We start from the raw sequence: 23,166 nt of genomic DNA, 5'->3' as shown, positions 1-23,166 counted from the left end.
AAGTCATGGCATTTCAGTAAACAAGGCTTCGTTACATCACAACTTTTATGGAATTATTTGAAATTGCAATGCTTTGCCTCTAGGGGGTGATCTTGGTGAGCCCATGAACTAGTGTCATATTTTAACGGCACATGTGTTTACTAAAAAGCAAGAGTTAATAATCTCTTATTTTAACATTATACAGACATTTGTAAATTGCATTTTATAGATTACACTTTCAATAAAACATTTGAATTAGTAAAAGGTGTTTTATGCATGTTTGGCCTAATTTTTCAGTGAATTTATAGTTTCGAACAGCTTTATTTATTATATCCCAATGTGTTCATTTGCATTCAAAATTTAGTGTTTAAAATTGCTTTAAAAAAAAAAAATCACTTACAAAACGCTTAACACGAAAATGTCCTAAAACAACTACGGTGCTGTTATCTTAGGAACAGACAGTGTTTATGATGAGAGAAATGTGTGAGAAATTGTTTTAAAACAATTAAGCCATGCTAAGCATTTTAGGACATCTGCATGCCACGCTAAAGGAGCTCGAAAAAGCCATAAGGAAATAACCATCTCCATCATGTATCACTTATGCAAAGATATGGTGCCCACAAATATCATTGCTAAAGCCCCATCTACTTCAGATACATGGGCAAGCAGGATATCAAAGGCTTACTTAAGTTGTACGTTGCACTTTATGATGATTTAATGATTTCAAATTGAAAAGTCGATGGCGTAGTTCCATTCAAAAATTCTTCAAAAACATTGAGAGATATTTCAGTCTGAGTTTTTGTTTTGATGGTTTTATTAACCACTTCATATTTGTTTTACCTTATGTCTGTTCTGGAGACATGATTTGACATTTTACTTTTTATTGTTCCTTTTGTCTGTTCTAGAGACAAGTTAGTACAGCTTTGTGATAAAGCTCTATTTGGTTTCTTTTTAAATATGTTTCAATTAATGTTGCCAATTTGAAGAATAGAGCCTGTGGTTAAGTTGAGGATTTGATGCAAAACTTAAAGGTGATGTACTGTATGTATTGTGTGATTACCTTAAATTTGTTTGGAGTCTAGAAAGTTTTTAAATTCAGAAATCAGTATAGCAATCCATAACTGTATTATTTTAATTCTGAATCCACCGAAAACTTTGATTTGTTATTGATGGATGCCCCCTCACGGGGATTGGCTGCCATCAGTATTTCTGGGTTCTTCACACAAACATCTCACCAAAACATGAAACTGATCTGTCACCCCATATTTGTCACCAGTTTATTTGTTACCATCATCAAAACAGCCTCTGTTTCTGGCAGGACATGTCCATTCTTATCTCTTATGTCCAAATACAGAAACAACAACTAAGGAAGGAAACTAAATTTTGTATTGCAAATTTGTGATAGAGCAGAGCTGAAGTGGGGCCTGTAGCACAAAAATAGGCGTTGAACAATCTGTGCTCTTAAGATAAGAGACATGTGGATGCTTCTTAAACCCTGAAATCTCTTCTCAAGCCTCAGACTGGAGCTGTTTTTCAGTGACGGTCACTCAAAACTTTATTTCACTGTGCTAGTTCGGTCTTTTTTCATTTCTGTCTTGTTTATGCTTTTCTCTAAAAGGATAAAGATGTTATGGATGTGAGGCATATTTTAGATTTGTTTTGTGTAAATGCCAGGAAGTAAATATTAGTGGTGTTTAAGACTGTTAGTGAGTTTTGTGTTCCAGCAGTTAGAACTAAAGTGCAACAGTTTGCAGTTCTTCATGTTTGATTTAGTGTGCTAGCTATTAGTACACACCAGGAACTGATTAAATGCTTAATGAAATACATTTGTGTCTATACAAGTACAGCAAGGTATAATTTGATTCTGATAAATTATCAATATATTGATTTTAAATAAATGTTTTTTATTAGTTCTAAATCTACTACTAATTTCATTTTAATTTGCTGATTCAAATTTTTATCATATTTAATGATTCAGATTCTTCTGGTTTTGAATTTTGTATGTTTCTGGTTACAATCCTGCTGATATTGATTCAGATCTAAAAATGACTGATTCTGCATCTCCTTAAAGTATTTATTTTGACCAGATCTTTTAATTTACGTGTCATGATTCTTTTGAGTCTCAATTGATGGATTTTACAAGTTTACATTTTTTTAAAGTATTAGTTTTTTTTCTAATTCTGAATCTACTAATTATTTAACTTTAAACCCACTGATTCTGAATTTAAATGTACTTTTCTGATTCAGATTCTTCTGATTCTCAGTCTACTGGTTTAGATTTTTTGTTTTGTTTCTGATAACAATTATTTAAATTCTGAATCTACGATATTGATTCTGATTTTAAAATTACTAATTCTAATTCTGAATTCTTGAACTTGAAGTATTTATTTTGACCAATTCTGCTAATCGCTAATCATTTCATTAGTTGAAATCTATGTACACCAGATTTTTTTATTTATTTTATCTGAAGATTTGTGTTGTTTGGTTGATTATTTATTCCTTCCTACTTCTGAAACTGCTGATTTCAGTTTTGAGTTTTGTGATTCTGTTTTTGAATCAGTTTATTCTGATTCTTTAATTGTATAATTCTGATTCCAGTTCTCCTGATTCTGTATCTCTTAATATTGTTTCTGGTTTTGAAATTACTCGTTCTGATTATTATTCTGTTGATTCTGACCAGAATAGTTTAAAATCTTCATGTGGTCACCTGACGTTACTGTATAGAAATGGACATGGTGACTTTTTTTTTTTTTTTACTCTCTCAAAAGCAGTTTCACATTTTCTCACTGTAAGATCTCTTCAAACACCAGAGAGCTGTAACTATTGGCTATTCATGGAGCTTTGGTGCACTTATGCTTAAAGACAGGCCTCTTAAGTCCCCATAAATACCGTGTGACTTCTAAACAAATACCCTATGTGATAATGAGCGCAGGCTGAAGTGACTGAAGTGAGCTTGTTTGTGCTGCAGCTCTCCAACTGAGGAGTGTGTGTGCGCAAAACGACTGAGCCACACAATTAGTAAACAGACATGCATCTAAACATCAATGCCATTCAGATACAACTGAATGAGAGATGATGCTAAAGAGAGTTAATATACAGCTATTCAAAATTATTATTAGGATTTTTAGATAATCGTTTCTGATATTTTAGTACTTGATGGTTTTTTTCATGGTTCTTTTAAAATCTATGTGCAAATTTCGTTGTTTCCTAAAACCATCTATGCTGTAAGGGGATCCCTCAAGCGAGAAGAGCAATGGTCATAACAGTCTGTCAGCACATCTTCTTAAGGGCATTTATTTGTCATGCTTTAAATGTGCCAAAGAAAAAAAACGAGAAGTCACTTTGAATTAGGATGATTGTAAACCAAATTTTTAAATCAGAGCATGAGTAAAAGACAGTAGAGAAACGTAGAAGTGGAGTCCTCTGGTCACAGTTCTTCCTGCTAGTGAGGAGTAAATAGCTGAATGTGAAACACAGAGCACCATCATTTATGAATGAACAGATGCAAACTGCTTCACACAATAACGTCTCTGTGATGGCTTGCTAGTGACTTGCTGGTTCCATTTATTCCCGTGGATGTGTGCACAGTTAATGTCTGCAGAAATCAAGACAAAAGCTGATGAATTAACCTCCCTACTAACTCCTCTATGATATATCCTCCTTTTTGGAACATTATACAGTGCAGGGGTGTGTGGCTCCGAACAGTTTTCCACAGTGCCCACAATTTAATGAAACCACTTTTTTTTTTTTTTTTAAATGTATCATTTAAATCCTACTTTCTTACTCTCTCTCAGAAAAGGAGCTGACCCAGAGGAACAGAGGAATTCCTCACATTAATAATAAAATAAATATATAAATGAAATAATAAATATTAATAGATAACAAAATAAAATAAATATGTTAGTAAGAAATAAATATAAACGCATTAAAATTACACCTTAATTAAATTAAAGTTTATACCTTAATATAAACTTAATCTGTATGTATGTATATATATATTTACATTTTTTACAGAATAAATGTGTCTCTGTATACATGCAAATTGATGTAGGAAGGTGGTCGCTCGCAGGGTTTTTACATATAATAAATCATCCAGTGTAATTAACAGCTGTGTGTCTTTCTTTAGCTGGTGGCGGTGTATGAGGAGCAGGACCCCCATCATGGCGGGGACGGCACCAGCGCCAGCTCCACAGGCACCCAGAGTCCAGAGCTCTTCAGCACGGGTGAGATCAACTCCAGCAACCTGTCAGCCTTCCAGCCCTACCAGACCAGCAGTGAGATCGAGGTCACCCCATCGGCCCTCAGGACCAGTGAGTGACCCTCCGTTCAAACTCTAACTGTGTCCTATTCAGACGCAACCTGACAAGTCTCCAACAGCAAATACCCAGAATCCTCACTCAATCAGAAAATAATAAGGATAATGGATTGCTGGTTTAATTTGATTTCATTGTATTCTGATAAAAAAAAAAAAAAAAAAAAAAAGAATTTGATTATTCAGAACTAGTTGATTCTGGTTTTTACAGTACTTGTTCTGACTTGATTCTGGTTTTGAATCTACCAATTCTCATTGATCTGACTCTTTCTGATTTGATTCTTCTGATTGTTAGTCTGCTGATTTTAAATCTACTGATTTTGATTTGATTCTGATGATTGTCATTCTGCTGATTTTGATTTAGATTCTTATTTTGAATCTACTAATTATTGATCAGAATCTTCTCATTTTTTTGTTTGATCAATCTAGTCGCTAGTCAGCTAATTTAGATTTCTGATTTGTAAATCTTGTTTCTGATTTTTCAGAATCTTCTGATTTTGATTCTGATTTTGAAAGTACTGATTCAGATTTTTCTAAATCTTCTGATTTTGATTCTGATTTTGAAAGTACTGATTCCATTTTTTCTAAATCTTCTGATTTTGATTCCCATTTTGAAAGTACTGATTCAGATTTTTATAAATCTTCTGATTTTGATTCAGATTTTGAAAGAACTGATTCAGATTTTTCGAAATCTTCTGATTTTGATTGTGATTTTGAAAGTACTGATTCTGATTTTTCAGAATCTTCTGATTTTGATTGTGATTTTGAAAGTACGGATTCTGATTTTTCAGAATCTTATAATTTGGATTCTGATTTTGAAAGTACAGATTCTGATTTGATGGTTCTGACTGTCAGTTTGTCAGTTTTTATACTGATTTTTATACTGATATGAATCTACTGATTATCATTGTTTTGAATCTGAATCTACTGCTTTTGAAAGTACTGATTCTTATTTGTTTCTTCTAATCGTTAGTATATTGAAATTCTTTCTTATTTTGAATCTTCTGATTTGATTCTTCTGATTGGCAGTCTGCTCTGCAGATTTTGATATGATTCTGATTGTTCTGAATCTGAATCTTCTGATTTTGGAAGTGACACATTAAGCTATTTTCACACTTGGTTTCATTGTTTGCGGTGACCCACCGTTAGTAGTAAAAGTTGTGGACAAACTTTCTTTGTCATAAACTACAGTTCAGTCATCGGTGTGTGGGTTTGTAGAGCACAGTGTGCGCTCTGTCTGGGTTGTGTTTGACACTGGACGTGCGGGGACTGACCTTGACAGGAAGGTGGGGTTGAGGGGGCAGGTGAAGTCATCAAGGGAATTGCTCTTAGAGAAGAGTGAGACACACTCAGTCAGGTGTGGAGAGAAGAGAAAATACATCTCTGATTAACTGTGACAGCTCAGATTCAGCTTGATCCACACACACTCAAGAGTTCACCTCATAAATCCTCATGTCAATATATTTTAATTCATTCGGATTTTGTGATTGAAAAAAAGAATAAAGCTTTAGAGAATGTGGGTGTATTTCTAATTTTATGATATGGTGTGCATAGAAACATGATGTTAGCGGAAATGGAGCAATTGTGAACTGAACCATGCATTGCTCTCCAAGAAAACAACCTCTGTTTCTGTCCTGGTCTCTTTCCAGAGCGCATACACACTAGTTGTAACTCAGGTGAACGTGTTCCTATGTTACCAGGCTTTTCTATTGTCTATTTGAACCACTGATTTTATTTATTAGCTGTGTCTCAGAGGGAGGTCTGGAGTCGAGCAGGCCCGCTGTGTGAATTCTCCAGCATCATGCGAACGCTGCCGGCAGGAATTTAATTCTGTTATATTTGTCTGTGTACGTGTGTGTGTGTGTGTGTGTGTGTGTGTGTGTGTGTGTTTGAGGGTTTTTGTACAACATTTCTCCAAAATACACACTGCAAATGTCCTTCTACTGATCCTGTGCACATGTGGTTTATGAATTTCTATAAACTAGAATAAAAAGATTGCAAAATCTGTTATTATTTAATACTTGCGTTGTATATTTAAATATAGCATATAGAATGAATGCTTCAATGTGATTATTTTTAATGCTAAACAAGATTTTGTCATGGTACCAAAATGTCAGTATTCAGTACCAATACCAGTGAAAACCCTCTTCTCTGTACCAAACCAAAACACAAAAACATAATAATAATAGTTATTATTATTATAATTATTATTTTTACAATGCTTTCATTTAATCCAAACTGTGTACATATTTAATTTGAAAGAGCTGTTGAAAACCTTCTAGACTTATTCAGCTAAGAATTAGGGGTGCTCCGATCACGATCGGCCGATTGTTAATGCGCATCTCGTCAGTAAAGCCGGTTCTCTAATCAGCGGTTAATTCCATCAGGTGCGTGATTTCACATAGAGCAGCTGTTACTACACAGAGCCGTTGTTAATAGAGAAGATGCGCCAAAAAACGCTGAAAATGAAGTGGATTTGCGCATCTACTCTATTAACTCTATTAAATTTTCAAAACAATACACTTGCTGTGTTCCAAACCATACTGAGCTCCAAACACCTCAGTCTGATCAGATTCAGTTCTGTATCTATCCTTCAGTCCCAGAATGCACTGCAACAAACAATACATTCATTGTATTTCATTCAGTATATAAAGAATTGAGTTTTTAGCTAATTAAAAAGTACTTTTTCACCCAATATTTGGTCTGAAATTATCTTACTGGAATATTGTGCAATTGGAATGAGTAAGAAGTTTAAGGAATATATGCTCTTTCGAGTAACTTTTTATGATGCGTGCTTGGTCAAAATGAAGCTTCCTATCTAGACAGTAGACAGCAGGACAATGTTTTGGAATATTACAAATCTTTGTATTATATTTCTGAGTCCACATCAAGGTTCAAGCTTACAATTTATGTAAAATTACGGTGTAATGAAACAGTTCCATTTTTGTAACCTTCATGACTTGATTTTACAATTCCATTATAACTTAATAAATTGCAGTGACAATGATATTTGTATCAGTCATTTTTTTTTTCATTTTAAATTGTATTTTTTTTTCTTTTATATTTAGAGAATTTGACACGACAGGATATATCAGCTTCCCATTTATGATGCCAAGAGAATATGACATTTTCTGCTTCCAAATCTCTGAACCACAGTTTGCCCTCAGCGACCAGCTGGATTCATCAGTCTTTCTTGCTGTCTTATATAGATAATAATTTAAAGTGAGAAAAAGTGAGAGTCGTTCTTGATAATAAAAAATAAAAAAAATAAAAAAAACGGAGAGAAATCCTGCCGTGACTCCAGGAGAAGGAAGCTGTAACAGAAAATCGGCGGTCCTTGAGTTCGGCTGCCGAAGCATATAATCACAGACATTTAGAGTTTCCCACTTTCCAAATTCACATTGATTGTTCTTCTTTGAAGTAAGAAAAGGGGGAACGAAAACTCTTTTTCTACTTATTCCCTACTTGTTTGATTATTGCAAAAAAAAAAAAAATCTTTCAGCAGAGGTCAGGGCAACTAATAATTGGATTGGTGATGAGATGTAAATTATGGTAATGAATGTAATTTGCTTGTAATTATGGAGAATCAGGCATCCGTCTGACTTGCCTGACACCAAAGCGTAATCTTGCGAAGAGTCGAGAGAAAGAAAGAAAACTTTATACCTTTAGGACATGGTCTGCTGGTGTTGAATCTTAATGACTGCGCGCCTTCATTGGTCTGTCTGATTGATTTGCAGTGCAGTGGGAGCACTGGCTGATATTTCGGAAGTGTTTGTAGTGTGTAGGGAGATGTGGAGCGGGGGCTGTCCCCGGTGGGCTCAGAGAGGCAAGCACTCATTAGTAGGGGAGTGTGCTGTGTTCAGGTGCTCACACGTGGCCTCTCTCCATCACATGTCCTGGATCTCTTTAGCTTAGCTTCAGTAACTCTCCCCGGCAACCCTCATATCTTTCTCACCTGCGCCTTCACTCTCCCTCGTTACTGAGCATCCTTCTCTGCTCTCGCTGAGGGCATCCCATCATGCACTTGGGCAGAGCACTTTAGTTGTTTGTTGCTTATGTAATCATGTCATACTGAAAGGGAAGGTTCACAGAGAAATGACAATTTTTTCATTATTGCATTCGTACTCTCAGTATGTAGAAGTCAAAAATAATTGTGCAAACAATGAAAATGATTAGGGATATTTGTTGATATCACTGCAAATATTACAGATAAGCAAATATACATAATATATAATAAAAGTAGTGCACATGGTAAAAAATAATCCACTTGATAACTTTCTGTGAGGAATGAAAATCTTCAGCATTGCTCTCAAATATCATTTGCATCTGTGTGCAATACACGACCATTCGACATTTTTTGGTTGGCAAGTTTTTTTTATGCTTTTGATAGAAGGCTCTTATGCACCATTCGTTAATTTGTGTGTTTATTTATTTATGTATTTATTATAAACACAGTAACATAGTAATACTACGGCGTATTATTGCAATTGTAATATGTTTTTATATAAACATTGTTACAATTAGTGTATTTTATATTATAATTTATTCCTGTGTTGAATTTGCAGAATTTTCAGCAGTTTTTTATTGTCACATTATCCTTTGAGAAATCATTTTAATATGCTTATTTGCTGCTCAATTAACTTTTATGATTGTCATCAATGCTATCATATTTCTGTAGAAACCGTTTTGAAAATCGAAAATGTTTGTAACAATGCTAAAGCCTTAACTGTCACTTTTGATGAACTGATAATAATAATCAAATAATAATAATTATCAAAAAAAAAAAATTGTCCTTAAAGGGGGGGGGGGGGGGGGGTGAAATGCTATTTGATGCATACTGAGTTTTTTACACTGTTAAAGAGTTGGATTCCCATGCTAAACATGGACAAAGTTTCAAAAATTAAGTTGTACGTTTGAAGGAGTATTTCTGTTCCAAAAATACTCCTTCCAGTTTGTCACAAGTTTCGGAAAGTTTTTTTCGAGTATGGCTCTGTGTGACGTTAGATGGAGCGGAATTTCCTTATATGGGTCCTGAGGCACTTCTGCCGGAAGAGAGCGCTCCCGTATAGCAGAGCACTGAGAGCACAACAGACTTCACTGATCAGAGCGAGAGCGTCGCGAAAGGTCACAAAAGAAGTGTTTTTTTGGTTGCCAGGGCAAGACAACCCTGCACAGATTACCAAAAGAGAAACAGCATTAAGGGACCAGTGGATGGAGTTTATTTTTACAGAGCATCAACGGAGTTGTGCAAGTGTTTGTGTTTGTTCCCTGCATTTCGAAGATACTTGTTTTACAAATAAGGCCCAGTTTGACGCCGGATTTGCACATCGTTTATTTCTTAAGGATGATGCAATCCCAAGGAAAAAGGGTCACGATCGTGTGTTGGAACCGCAGGCGGTGAGTAAAACTGCTTCAAATATCTCTTTTTTTTCCTTGTTAGTGCGTCCGCCTCCCATGCCGGAGACCCGGGTTCGAGCCCCACTCGGAGCGAGTCGTTGCTGTGCTGCTCTCGTTCAGTTTCAGCCTCTGGATCTGATTCTGGATCATAAATATACGGCTGAATCTGACTGTTAGCCATGGTTTGTTTTGGATGATGGTTTTTTCCTCACGGTAATGTCACAGCTTCCACATGCTCTCAACGCAAAAGCCTACTGGCGCTCGTGATTCTTTAGCTCCGCCCACACGTCACGCCTCCAGCCGGTCGTGTTTTTCCGGGAAAAATCGGTACAGACTATCTTTCTCTTATGAATATAATAAAACTAAAGACTTTTTGGAGTTATGAAGGATGCAGTACTACTCTATAGGTACTCAAGATTAACAGGAGATTGAGTGAAAACGAGCATTTCAACCCCCCCCCCCCCCTTAAGCTTTTGAACAGTAGTGTATTTTGAAAGGTTGCTCAATGGTTGACATTTGCCTCAGCTTTGATTTTATTAATTTCAAATATAAAGTTTTCATTTGTCAACTTTGAGTGATTGTAACAAAGTGTAAATACAGCAAAGTTAAATGCTATGGTATGATTTTTCTATATTTTGTATGGAAAAGAATAGAACAAGCATTCTGTGAATTATTGTTTTGTGTTCCACAGAAGGAGGAGAGTCATGTGGTTTGTAACCACATCATTTTTTGTGAAGTATACCTTTGAAAGCCCCCCTTCAGGTTCTTCCCTCCGAAATAAACACCAGGTGGAATAGGACGGACAGTGAATGACCCTCCTGTCTGGTATCAAACCTCAGTGGTGTTTATTTTATGTTGGTCCATTGCTATATTCCCCAGGAGACAAACCACGGGGGGAGGTTCCAGCCTGACGGCGCTACAATCATACTGAAGTGTAGGGGACATAAATGCAGTGGTGGCTAACAGGGGCTTCTCTGCCTGTGCCCCATCACACTGATGACACGCCAGATCCTCAGCCATTAGGAGATTGCCTGCAGGGAAAAGTGCAGACACCTGCGGGCAGGCCAGCGTTTATATGATCAATTTGTTTTGTGGCTGGCCGCTGGGACACGTCCCTCGCTCTCCTCCTCTTGCTGTGGTCTGGTAGAAGTCATTAGGAGGATGTGTAGGGACATGGACACTCCACACAATGCCAATATTGTTAATGAAAGACTAGCGTTTCACATTCTAGCTAGATGTTCGCGTTGTCTGAAGACATTGTTAGTGGTTCATGTTTTGATCCTGTGGTGTTGTGCTTTGTGTTGGTTGCTGAGGCTTGATTTGTGGTTAATAAAACCCAAAGTATACTCTGCATAATTTGACCTGCATCATATAAGGGCTAGGGTTAGGAGTTTGTTCAAATCACTACCACTAATAAACATACAGTACATTAATCAACAGCACATAACACTTTTTTATCTTTTGTTAAGTGGCTTTAATTGTATTTTCAGGTTTAGTTTTAATTAGCTGTAATAACCCTGGCTTCTACTGCCAGTACTTACATCACTTTATTTCACCACTTTCCACTGTTCCTCTGAACCTCTCTCTCTTCTTTCTCGTTCTGGTCCAAAGGTTTTGACATCATCTTTCGTTCTTTAAATAGCAAGAGCAGTATCAATGCGCATGGCTGGAGGTGTCTGATTGCTCATCAGTTTTGGGTTTTGTTTTTGCTATTGTGAGTTTCTCTCTGAAGATCCAACCATCACGTCTCCTCATGCTAATCATGCTAGCCCTCAAGCATGCCAAACGGACCTCCAACCAGACGCCGAAATGGCCTGAAACCACCCCCTAAAATCAAGCTGCATGCCTGTGGCATTTCAGAAAGTGACTTTTCGCTCTTTGACATTGAAGTGCCTTTTTGGGAGTGCGTTGAGCAGTGGATTATTAGCTGTGTCATCTCTTCATCACACCACCCTGCTGCATTAGCAACGGTAACACTAATAAACGCGTGGGGAGCGGTGGAGACCCTCCATAGCCTTGACACTGGAGTGGGTGGAACGCTTACCTAATTCAGACTATTAGTCATAGAATTATAAAAGTGAACAGTTTAATCTAATGCTTATATTGAAGGCATCAGTTTGCATTATTTCAACCTATGTTTTAAATAATCATGTTTAACAGAGATATCCCTTGTGAAAAACTACATTACCCATGATTCTGCAGAGAGAAACCACCAATCACCAATGAAGCACTCCAAATCTATTCTGACTCCTCATGCCCTCAACACATTTAAAAATTGGGTCCACAACTTATAAGAGCGATCAATTTAAATATATGAATAAATATGAAATATATATATATATATATATATATATATATAATTTTTAAATAAGGTTAATATGACAACTACATTTTAGATACCAGCAAAATTTCACAATTTCAATAACACTGCAGGATACTAAGGTAGCTTTTATATAGGCGTTATAAGTGTGTGTTTTTTATTTATTTATTTTTTTACAAATAAATAAACAGTTAGTAAAACAAAAATCAAAGGTCAAATATAATAGAACAAAGTCACAAAGTAAAAAATTAAATACTGAATACATATATTCAAGGCTATATTATTCTAACAGCCTACTACAGAAATGTATAAGTCTAGTTGAATGTAAAATAAAACAGCATATTCTTCTCTTTAAGAATTAAACATGCTTTGTTTCTTATTAATGCTAAAAAAGTTTTTAATTCAAGAGCAGTGAGATATTTTTCTCTTTGTATTTTTTATATTTGATTAATATGAAGCATAGAGATGGCAGAAGGAATATTAGCCTACTTGTTGTCGCTTTTTTGATTAATTTTGACTAATTGCACAGCCCTAATATATGCACAATTTGCAAAAATATTGCAATATTCATTGCAACCACACTTGCAGTGACCCACAGAGTTGATTTTGCATTGGTAAACAACACTGATTTTCTTCATCCTCAGATTATATAACTGTTGTTTTGTCTGCTATGATTGTTTTTGAAGCATTGCTGTTGTCTGATTTAAGGTCTGTCCTGACCTTGCAGATAAACTTGATGTGTTTCATTGATCTTCTCTCTTTCTCCCAAAACACTGAGGTATCGTTGCATATATCCACCTCTTGCTACTGACCCCCGTTCTCCTTAGTGTTTACATGCTAAGTCAACTCCTACGAGAGAAAGCAGCAGTCTGTTAGCCTGGCTCAGCTCTTCAGCAGAGACACATGGTGGATCATAAGCAGTGTCACCCAGTCATCTGCATTCATCGGGCACGGTGCATTTCAAGCCCTTAATTCAAAGGCTGACTAAAAAGCGACGTTCACTTTAGTGGGATCTACTTTGTGAATACTAACTACGGCAGGATCACTTTGGTTCTGCCAATTCCCATGGTGCAGTCAGAATGAAACACCCACATCATCTGTGCTTGTGTGTGGAGAAAAACAGTCAAAACTCTGGAGTTCATTAGAGTTTGTAGTGAGCATGTCTCCTCTGCTCTTTGAAAGTTTTGGAAAGATTTTGTCTTTTTTTTTTCTAGTCATGAGGGTCAGAGCTGGGGATCGGCTTAATCAGACTCTCATTAATCTGCTAATGATCTGTGATTAGATTGCAGTACTCTCTGTTCTCTCTTCAGCCTCGCTCAGATATGCGTTGCAGAAGAATGACTCTGCCAGTTCCCAAACTTTGTTTCTGTCTTTCTGTGCTTTTGAATTCAAGTCCTGCAATTACAATTAGATTTTAACACATTCCGATTAAATGGAAATGGTCTGTGTCCAATCTGAATTCGGGCAGACGCATCTCTTAAGGTGTTTTGAGATTTTGCTGAGAACAGAAAGTGTTCTGTTTTCCTCTAGATCAGTGGTTCTTTACTCCAAGGACACGGTCCACAACAATATTCCCCGAGATTTTTCTAGTTGTCTGTTGTTTACGGGATACCGTTTAAAGAGATGGATATTTAAAAATACATTTTACTCACGATTTCTTCCTGATCAAATATTTTAGATCTTGGTTATTTTAGTTCTTAACCTAAATGAAAGTGTGAAATGTTTCCTTTATGGAGGAATTATTGGGTCAGATTATAAATAATATATATGTTATCTAAAGTGATGAAAATGTTTTCTTTTCAGTTTTAGTGAACTATAATAACCCTGCAGAGAGAACTGTATAAATTAATTTGATCATTTGTAATTTATTTATCTTGTAGATGAGTAATGCAAGGATTTAATATTTTGTGAGTACAGATTGAGAGAATCTCTCTCCAGTAGCTGGGTCCAGTTGTGCTTTCATAAGTCCAACTCCTCTTTTACCAAAGATCTTCTGCATTCCTTTCTGTCAAGCGCTCCGACAGCTTCCTCTGGTGTATAAGCGTCCTTAGCGTGGGCTAGCAGTCACATATCATTGCTTGCCTTGTCAAGAGTAAACTGGAGAGTTGATTTGCATGCGTGGTTGAGTCTGGGCGGCCGTAGCCTCGGGCTCATCCTGGCATCACTGAGTCTCACGAATGGTGTTTTTGGATTCATGTCTGGAGGCTGTGTTTCCCTCGCTAACCACACGCCACCCACGCCGAGTCAGGAAACAATGAGGGCCGGTGGGATATCACGCGTTCAGAGCACAACACCATGTTGAATAAAGGCAAAAAAGAGCTTATATTCAGGTTCGAGAAGAGCGGGACTCTAGAGATCATCGACCTTGTGCTTGAAAAATGTCTTACTAATTGAATCGCTCAATCTCCTGCAAACGAAGTTGACAGCTAGAGAGAGAGAAATTGTGAGAGTAGGTGACTCAACCTCCTAAGATAAAGCAGCCGCTGCAGATGAGGAAGTCCATGCAGATCTCGCTGGAATTTCCTGGGAGTCGATGTTTCGCCCGGGAAACTCTTAAGTGCTGTTTGTTTTAGACTTCTTCTAACCCTCCTGTTTTATTATAGCACTCTATCATAGGTGAACTCACCCTATGGCCAGATCTTAGCTGATACATTTAAGAAAAAAAGATGGGGCCAGCAGATCATTAAAGCGAGTGCTTTTTTTGGCTCATGAATCGCTGCTATTTGATCTTGAGGAAACATTTTTCCTTGACCATTATGTGGTTATTATTTTTGTGAATGTTCGCTGGATTTGAGGCTGCATGGGAAAGATGAATTGATTCAACAATGTTCAGAGTTTTGACAAGTCACACTGAAACCAGAAGAACATAATACTGCAATCTGGCAGAAATAGCAACGGCGAGGAGAAGAGGAGGCTTTTTTCTGCTCGCCGATGCTCTCTGAGGAATGAGAATATATTTGCCACTATTATTTACTTTACTGAATGAGGAAAATATTGTCTTTTGGAGCTTCTGAAGTTTGTTGGGTAAAGTTTTAGTCGTGATTGTTGATGCTAAAAGACGTGGATTGAATAAAAGCAGTGTTGAATTTAGTGAATTAAATTTGACAGACTTGTGGATATAGTTTGCACTTCAAGTGAATGCACTTCAATACACTCATTTTTTATGTCTAAAGGCTTTAGATGGCTTGTGCGGGCACAGATGGTATTAAAAATGCACCAGTATTTTTCTGTCTGCTGCAGAATAATCTATTGTGTATTGACAGCTGGTGTTACTATAACACTGCACATTGCCATTGATTGATCCATTTCAAGTATTTCACTCGATTTCATTCGAACAAAACCGCTACACTCTTCAATAGCAGCAGTGCCAGAGAATATCCCTTAAAGAACCTTCCAGTCCACAGCTCTTAAAACAACCAACTTTCTTAATGTGAAGAATATTATTCTAATCTAAAGATCCTTTTTCCACTATAGACTTTTAGAAAGTATGATTCCAAGAGGGTTTTTGTAGTGATGCCATAGAAGAAGAATTCATTTGGTTCCCAAAGGAACCTTTCACGTAACAGCTCTTAAAAGAACCATGTTTTTCTTAGTGTAAAGAACAATTTTCCATTAGAAAAAGCCTTGTTCTACATGAACACACGCATATGATTCTGTAGCTGCGTTTGACTGGAAGTCTGTTAGACAGCCTTGGTTTTAATTGCACACATATCTATATTGATTGCACTCATGAATGGATTCTGAACATAGTCTCTACTCAAAACTACAGTTTATACAACTGGACTATTCAAATAACAAACTTTATTTTGCTTTAATTATGAATATAAATGCTCTTAACAGTTTTGCTTTTAAACTTAAACTAGATTAGATTAGGTTAGACTAAATTAGATTAGTGAATATATATGGTATTTCTCAGATGCTATCCATAGACAATATGTTGAGAATAATAAATGTTAATAATTAAATATTGAATATTGCTTTATAATATTTGATGATTTCACACTAAATCGTGACATATTCCCATCATACAGTATTTCCCATTTTCCCAGGTCAGTGCTCTTTCACGCTCCAAATTCTGGCTAAAATACCATTTGTAATAGAAACTTCAAGAGTTTACTCTTCAAACAGATTGATACACTATCTCCTTCTGAATGATCTGCTCATTAAACTAGCGTCTGAACTTAACTTTTGTCTTTGTATTCATACTCTTACTCTGTGGATTTTCGTTTTGTCAGCAGTACAGTTGGGTTTTCCCACCTCTCTCTCTTTCTCTGTTCTCCTCTGTGTGTCCAAACGTGGTTTTGGCTAACACAGAGGGGAAGGGATTATTCTAATTGGTTCTTCAGTTCAATATGTTCAATAGGTAATCTGACCACGAGGACGGAGCCCATGTCCAAACTGTATCTTCAGACAACGTGTGAGCTGCTCTTCTGCACAATTAAAGGCTACAGGTGTTGGGAAAGTTACAAATGGGTATTTTGGACAGTGTTAAAGAAGGCATCACTATTGAGGGCCGTGGGAAAATTGAAGCTTGTGCTTATCTTTGATTACTTTCTCCTCATGTTTAATGATGTTTACTTGGTGGTTTCTGTGCAACTAGTGGAACCAAATGGAATTGCAAATATGTAACAGCAGTTTTCCATTTAACAATGACGTCACTTAGGTTGTGTGGATTGTTGGATAATGTTATACAAATTAGAGTTAATATGTGGTAATATATTTTTCCTATGTGCCATAATCTGCATATATAGATACATACATAGCATTCAAAAGTCTGCCGTTGATAAGATGTTTTATGCTTTTGGAAGAAGCTCATCTAGACTGCATTTATTTGATCAAAAATACAGTAAAACAATAATGTTGTAAAATATAAATTACAGTTTAAAAATTGTATTTACATTTTACAATTTAAGCCCCTCATGCTCACCAAGGCTGCATTTGTTTAATAGAAAATACAGTTAAAACTGTGATATTGTGAATTTTGCAATTTAAAAATTACTTTTGTATTTTAATATAGTTGAAAAAGTGCTGTTTTTTGGTGGACAATACATACATGCAACATATGTAGATCAAAAAATTATACATTTTCAGGATTATTTGATAAACAGAATAACTGGATTTATTTGAAATTAAACTTTTGTAACATTGTCTTTACTGATACTTTTGATCAATTTAATGTGTCCTTGTAATAAACATATTAATTACCAAAAAAAAAAAAAAAAAAAGGATTGACCACAAACTTTTAAATGGTAGCTATTTTAAAATAACCATTTGGTTATTGTTGTTCTTGCATAACACACCCACTTCTCACCATCCAAGCAATTTCTTATTCAGTTTCTACATAAATTTCAACCCTAGATTTTTCTGCACTGAATATCCTTTCAATTCCAAACAAGTTTGAATATGGAAGTAAACTGGATTGCAAACAGCTATTCATGTTGACTTTGAAATGCAATTGATTCCATCTATCTTGAAACATAGTGAACATTTGGTACCATACTATACCGTATCTAAATTTCCGTCCAGGTCACTGTAGCGTTAAGGCGATGCTTCCATGGTATTTACATTAGAGGGGCTGTGTCTGCTTATAGCTCAGCAGAAATGTTTGGTTAGCTGATTAGCGCTCCTCCAGAACTGCTGCTCTCATTCGTCTCCTGTAGACTGCAGGAGGGAAACATCGGCCCATGAGATCCAGACTTGAGTTTCCAGTACTTTTTCTTTTTCCTTGTCCCTTTCATTCCATACAGACACTTTCCACTTTATCCCTGTTTTTCTGATGGTTATATCTGTTCAACACCTTTGGTTTTTCTTATTTTAAAAATCCACCTGTGTGGAAGCAGTAACTCCAGCAGATGTGTTTGTTTAATGCTGTACTGCTCAGATTCTCCCGGTTCTCTAAATGTTGTTAACATTTATGTTGCAAGTTTTTTTGGTCTTCAGAGAGCCAGAGAAACCATTACCGTTTCATTTTACGACTGTAAATAAATTATGGGTTGATTTCTAATGGTGAGTCACATCGCGATGCTACCTTGTATTTTTTGGATTTGTTTTGAGCTTCAGATTCATTTAATATTTAAACTTGTGTGACTAGACATTATGTAACGGTTCAGCTGTCCAAACTTCATCCCAAACATGTACTCCTTGTTGAATAAAGAAAGAATAAGTCAGGAATGATTATTTAAATTAACACCAAAGGGCTTCATATAATATAGTCCTCTAGTGATGCACCAATAATACGATTCTGGTTGAAATCGATAAACCAATATTTTAATGTGATGGGGATAGCTAGTAAATGGCAGAAATTTTATGCTGTTTTGTCTAAATAATGATAATATATGAAGCACTTGATTCCAAAACGCAATAAATCCATTTTCATTAATTGAAGTAGAAATGTGTTTTCTTTACTAAGAAAGTGGCAAAGTGTTTCAAACTTTTAAACAGTATCTTTAGGTGATAACATTATAAATTAAAATCCAGGTTTTGGTTTTCAAAGATTTATTATAGACTTGTATAATATTTTCCCCATGATGCAATAAATCCATGACACTTTTTTTTTCTTTCTCAAAATGCAATAAATTCATTGTTATCCAGGTTATTTGTCATATTAAAACTGATGAAAATACACAACATAGTAAGTTGATCCACATATGACAGACTCTGAACTTGGTCAATACTAAATATAATATATCATAATCAATACTTATATACTGGCACTGAACTAAAAATACATTCATCAGTCATCGCTTCCAAAATGAATTCAATGGGTATTCTTGTTAATGCTATAAATTAATTATGGCAATAAAAGAAAATTTCATCATGAACAAGAACATGAACAACAATATCACATTAGACCACGGAAATTCCAAAAAGAGATTTCCCTTACATTCAACTTCCATAGTGCATTCATGTTTGCCAAGTTACATTCATTTAGTTGTCTAGTGCTACGTATGTGCTGTAATAACAAAAACATAAATGGCATTAATAAAAACACTGACAACCTATGCAATATCACGTTCATAACCGAATGTGACTCATCTAATGAACATGATATAGCGCAGCTTGTCAGTGATCTATGGCTCTGTGTATTAAATGTCGCTCCATCTAAAAGCACGTGATGGAGATTTACCGGTACTCCTAATCACAGAACCGGCTTTACTGACGAGATGCGGACGACAATCACATGTGATTTATCGTGCAGCCCTTGTTTGTTGATCACAATGCACAAAGTAGAGGAGTAAAACTAAGATGCAGAGTGTATTCAAAGTGCTGTCATTACTGTCTAGAGTGCCTGGAATGGTGTGCTGTGATTGGTGGATGAGCAGATATATCACATTCTGCTAAAAAGGGAGATTAGCGCTTGTTGCTGTTTAGAAAAAAGGGATAAAACATACTTTAAACTCTCTCTCTCTCTGTATATATATTTGTTATCCTTATTTGGTCAAGTTCCATTCCTCATTTTGTTAATTAATTAATCCCCACATGTTTCTATTCCCCTCATTTCTTTCTTTATGTTTAAAAACCCTTTCTGTTCAGTTATTTTTGTCCTCTATTAATGTAATGTGATGTTATGTTCTAATGGTTGAAGATTTGTGTTGGATGTGCCCTTTTTGTCCCGTGATAATTAAAAGAACTCTTTAGATATATATTCTTCCTCGTGCGCTTCATTTACACACCAGCACGTGCATTTACACACACACACACACACACACACACACTCACACACACACACACACACACACACACACACACACACACATATAGGCATCACGACATTATAATGTACTGAATGAAGTATTAATTTTTTTTTTATTATTCGTGGGGATGTAACGATTAAACTCAAGGCGATTGAAAATGTATTCAAATATGTGACGATTTAAATCGGTTGAGATGCTAAACAAATCACAAATCATTTAGGTGTAGGATTTTGTATCAATGTATTGAGGGGAACTTACTGTCTTTAGAAAAGTTTAGATAGCATTTTGTCTTTTCATCTTGCTTCTGTATAATGCATATTAAAGTTCATAAGTGCAGCGCTGCTTTGTTTACAGCAGTAACCAATTAAATGCTTTAAGCGAGACCTGCTGGCAGAGACTGAATCTTCATCTCAATCAGCTCGTCCGCTGTTTCATTCGGATATTTTTATGTATAGTTTCACAAAACTTAAGTCAAATCATTCAGTTTTTGCCTCAGATTTCGAAACTATACAATCTAATTTAGATTAAAAACTGCTAAATGTTAAATGTATGCAGCACCTTTGTTTGGATCATGCTTGCCTCAATTTTTTTTGTTATTTATTAAAATTTAGTTATTTAGCAGACACTTTTATCCAAAGCTACTTAGAAATGAGGACAATAGAAGCAATCCAAACCAACAAAAGAGCAATAATACTAAAGCAATATATTTGTGTTTTATTAAAGTGTTATATTTAAAAAAAAAGAAAACAAAAAAACATGCAGCATTTTGTCCAAGCAATAATTAAAGGCCACATTTAATTTGTAATTTGTCTTAAATATCATTTTGTAAAACAAATTGTGAATCGAATTGTGAAATCAAAATCGTGAATCGAGAGTTGAGTGAATCGTTAAATCCCTATTTATTTGTTATATTTATTATTTGTAAAATGTAACATTGTTAAGCCTGTCATGAGAAATAATAGCCAGATTTCTTTTTTTTTTCCTTTTTTTTCATGGAACAGTTTTGATGCTTTAGACAAAATATTATAAAGAAAAGCTTTTTGTGGCTCATTTTATAGCTCATATAGCATGATATAATGAAAATATGGATCTCAGGCGAGGAAGAAAAAAACACCTTAGTTTTACTCAGAGGCCCAAACTGAGCAAATATATTTTTTTTTCTAAGGCCAAAAAGTAAGATAGCTCAGATTTATTTTAATGATATCTTGTATTCTGATGCTTGCAATGTAAATCAGTGAGTTTTTTTATAACAGTATAACAAATAAATACAATTTTACTAAAAGGCCATTTACTTGCTATAAAAGTATAAACTGTCAATCAGATGCCAGAAGGCATGTAGCATATTATGTGCAAAAGTTTTTTTGTTTTGTTTTTTTCAGCAAAGGTTGGCCTCAGAAATTTAAATATCAAATATTGAACATAGGGTTTATAGGGTTAAACGCCAATTTTGAATGAGGGTTGAATAATGGCAGATGTAATTTAAATGTGAACATTGAAGAAATCAGCATGTACAATTAAATATTCAGTATCATCCTGAATACAAAAACCATCACTTATTGACTAATAACTGTTATGGTACTGTTTTACATGTCCTTGAGCGTGGGTATCCATTAATTTGTCATTTATTCATCCCTCTGTCATGAACAGACACAGGGTAAATGTTATTGGGTGCGCAGAAACATGGCAGCTTGACAAACAAAGTGAAAGTTGAAGCATGAATTGCCACAGTTGTGTCCAGTAGTTGTGGACGGCTTCAGTATCTTTCTCTGTCTCTGTCCTTGAATCCCCTTATCCTTCACGCTCTTAGTCAGACAGTTTTTTTTTTCAGTTTTCATTCCTTATCACCATTTTCAGCCGTCTGTCTACAGCCTGAAACCTTTCACGTTCCACCGTGTCGAACCGCACAGACACAACGCACTAGCACATACAGGGCCCTCGCTCTTTCTCTACATCTGCATCAGAATCCTCCTACGGTCCTTCTACTTACTTCCCAAGAGAAATAAATACACAGTGTATACAAAACCCCAAACCCAGCCACATTGAGATCTACTCAAGGTTAGCCGATTCTAAATTGAGAGTTTCCCTACTGTTCAGCTGGCGACAGTCATCTGAAGGCTCTTTATTATTGAACTTCTTCCTAGCTATTTTCCCCCAACTTGAAAGCTAAGCTACCACCTTTAAGAAGACTTTTTGTACCCCGGTGGCAAATGCAAATGTAAGTTGAGATATAGTTGAAAGAGGTCCCTGCCTAAACCTCCAGAGATATCAATATGGATGCTCTGGTGACACTTGAGTCTTTAAAAAGAGTTCCAGCTAAGACATTATTTCATATTTTATTAACACGACCCTTTCAATTAGACTCCTCAGCCCACTATCCATTCAGACTCGGGTCAGTCCAGAATATTTATCCATCAGAAAACCATATTTGTATGTCAAATCCAATGAAAGCAGTCAAATTGTGCCTGGTTTGGTCAATCATTTCATTTGCACATATGAAAGCCACAGAAGAGGGGAAAAAAGATGACAGCAGAATAAAAGCCTTGGCCTACCTGTTTCAGCTCATCAGTGCCAGGCTTATCAGTATTCCTCAGCGTTCCCCGTCCTCTCCATTACCCACTACTGGCAGCCAGTCAGGGACACTTTCCTTTGGCAGGTAACCGGCCCGCAAGGACAAAATGGACACACGGGCAATTTAAATGATTGGAAGCAGTAAGTAATATATTAGAGAGGCCTGTGTTTGAAAAGTCAGAAGTAAATTGCATGTTATTAGTGCCAACTCAGCAAAGCAGAAAACACAAGGTTTATAGTGGAACCAGTTAAAGTTGGAGATGATATTGTAGGCGCCTTATGATGCAAAAGATAACGCATCTCAGTATGAAGATCTCAGAGTCTTATCTACATTTCAAGAGAGTGGTTTCTCGTTTATTTTTAAAGACTGCAAATCAAGGTTTTGTTTGGAGATATCAGTGAGTGTTTTACTTTAATTACAGACTAGTTCTTGAATCCCCTAATCCATTGCCCTCAATGAGAGGCGATGGATTTGAGATGTAAATATGATGTCTGAAAGGGTGTCGATGGTGAGTTTAACCCCATCTTTGGTGTCTAGGTTGTTTGCAGGCCTGAGTTTCCCCCTTTATTCATAATCCTCCATGGAGAGCTGAAATTGGTCCTTGGTCTCATTAGAGGCCCTGGTCATATCCCTAACACACCTGAGATCGATGGGTACAGGCCTTTAAGTGGTCTTCTTGGTTATTAAACACACGGGAAGCCAATTCCTGGTTGAGGAAAGCTAATCCGATCACACATTAGAAGACCATATTGGCTGGAGTGGCACGATAAAGGGATAAGATGGGGTCATGTGTCCTCTATGTGTACTCAGTAGATGGGATGTACAACAAAGGCAATATTGTGAGAGCAGCATCACATGCTTTCTGCAATCCATGCCCTCTTTGTTTAAAAATATG

General features: G+C 36.1%; 1 protein-coding gene across 2 annotated transcripts in view; it reads left to right on the top strand.

Moving 5' to 3' along the window:
* pard3aa (par-3 family cell polarity regulator alpha, a) overlaps positions 1–23,166 on the top strand; it is a 415,020-nt gene that overhangs the window by 142,009 nt on the left and 249,845 nt on the right. For both annotated transcript variants that reach the window (XM_052542320.1, XM_052542319.1), the window contains exon 3: positions 4,106–4,289. In XM_052542320.1, the coding sequence (XP_052398280.1) occupies positions 4,106–4,289 (184 nt within the window). The remainder of the gene's footprint in view (positions 1–4,105; positions 4,290–23,166) is intronic.

Source organism: Carassius gibelio, chromosome A24, assembly GCF_023724105.1.
Source record: "Carassius gibelio isolate Cgi1373 ecotype wild population from Czech Republic chromosome A24, carGib1.2-hapl.c, whole genome shotgun sequence".
Taxonomy (NCBI): domain Eukaryota; kingdom Metazoa; phylum Chordata; class Actinopteri; order Cypriniformes; family Cyprinidae; genus Carassius; species Carassius gibelio.
Note: the sequence above shows the minus strand (reverse complement) of the source record. Positions and strands in the feature narration are given on the sequence as shown.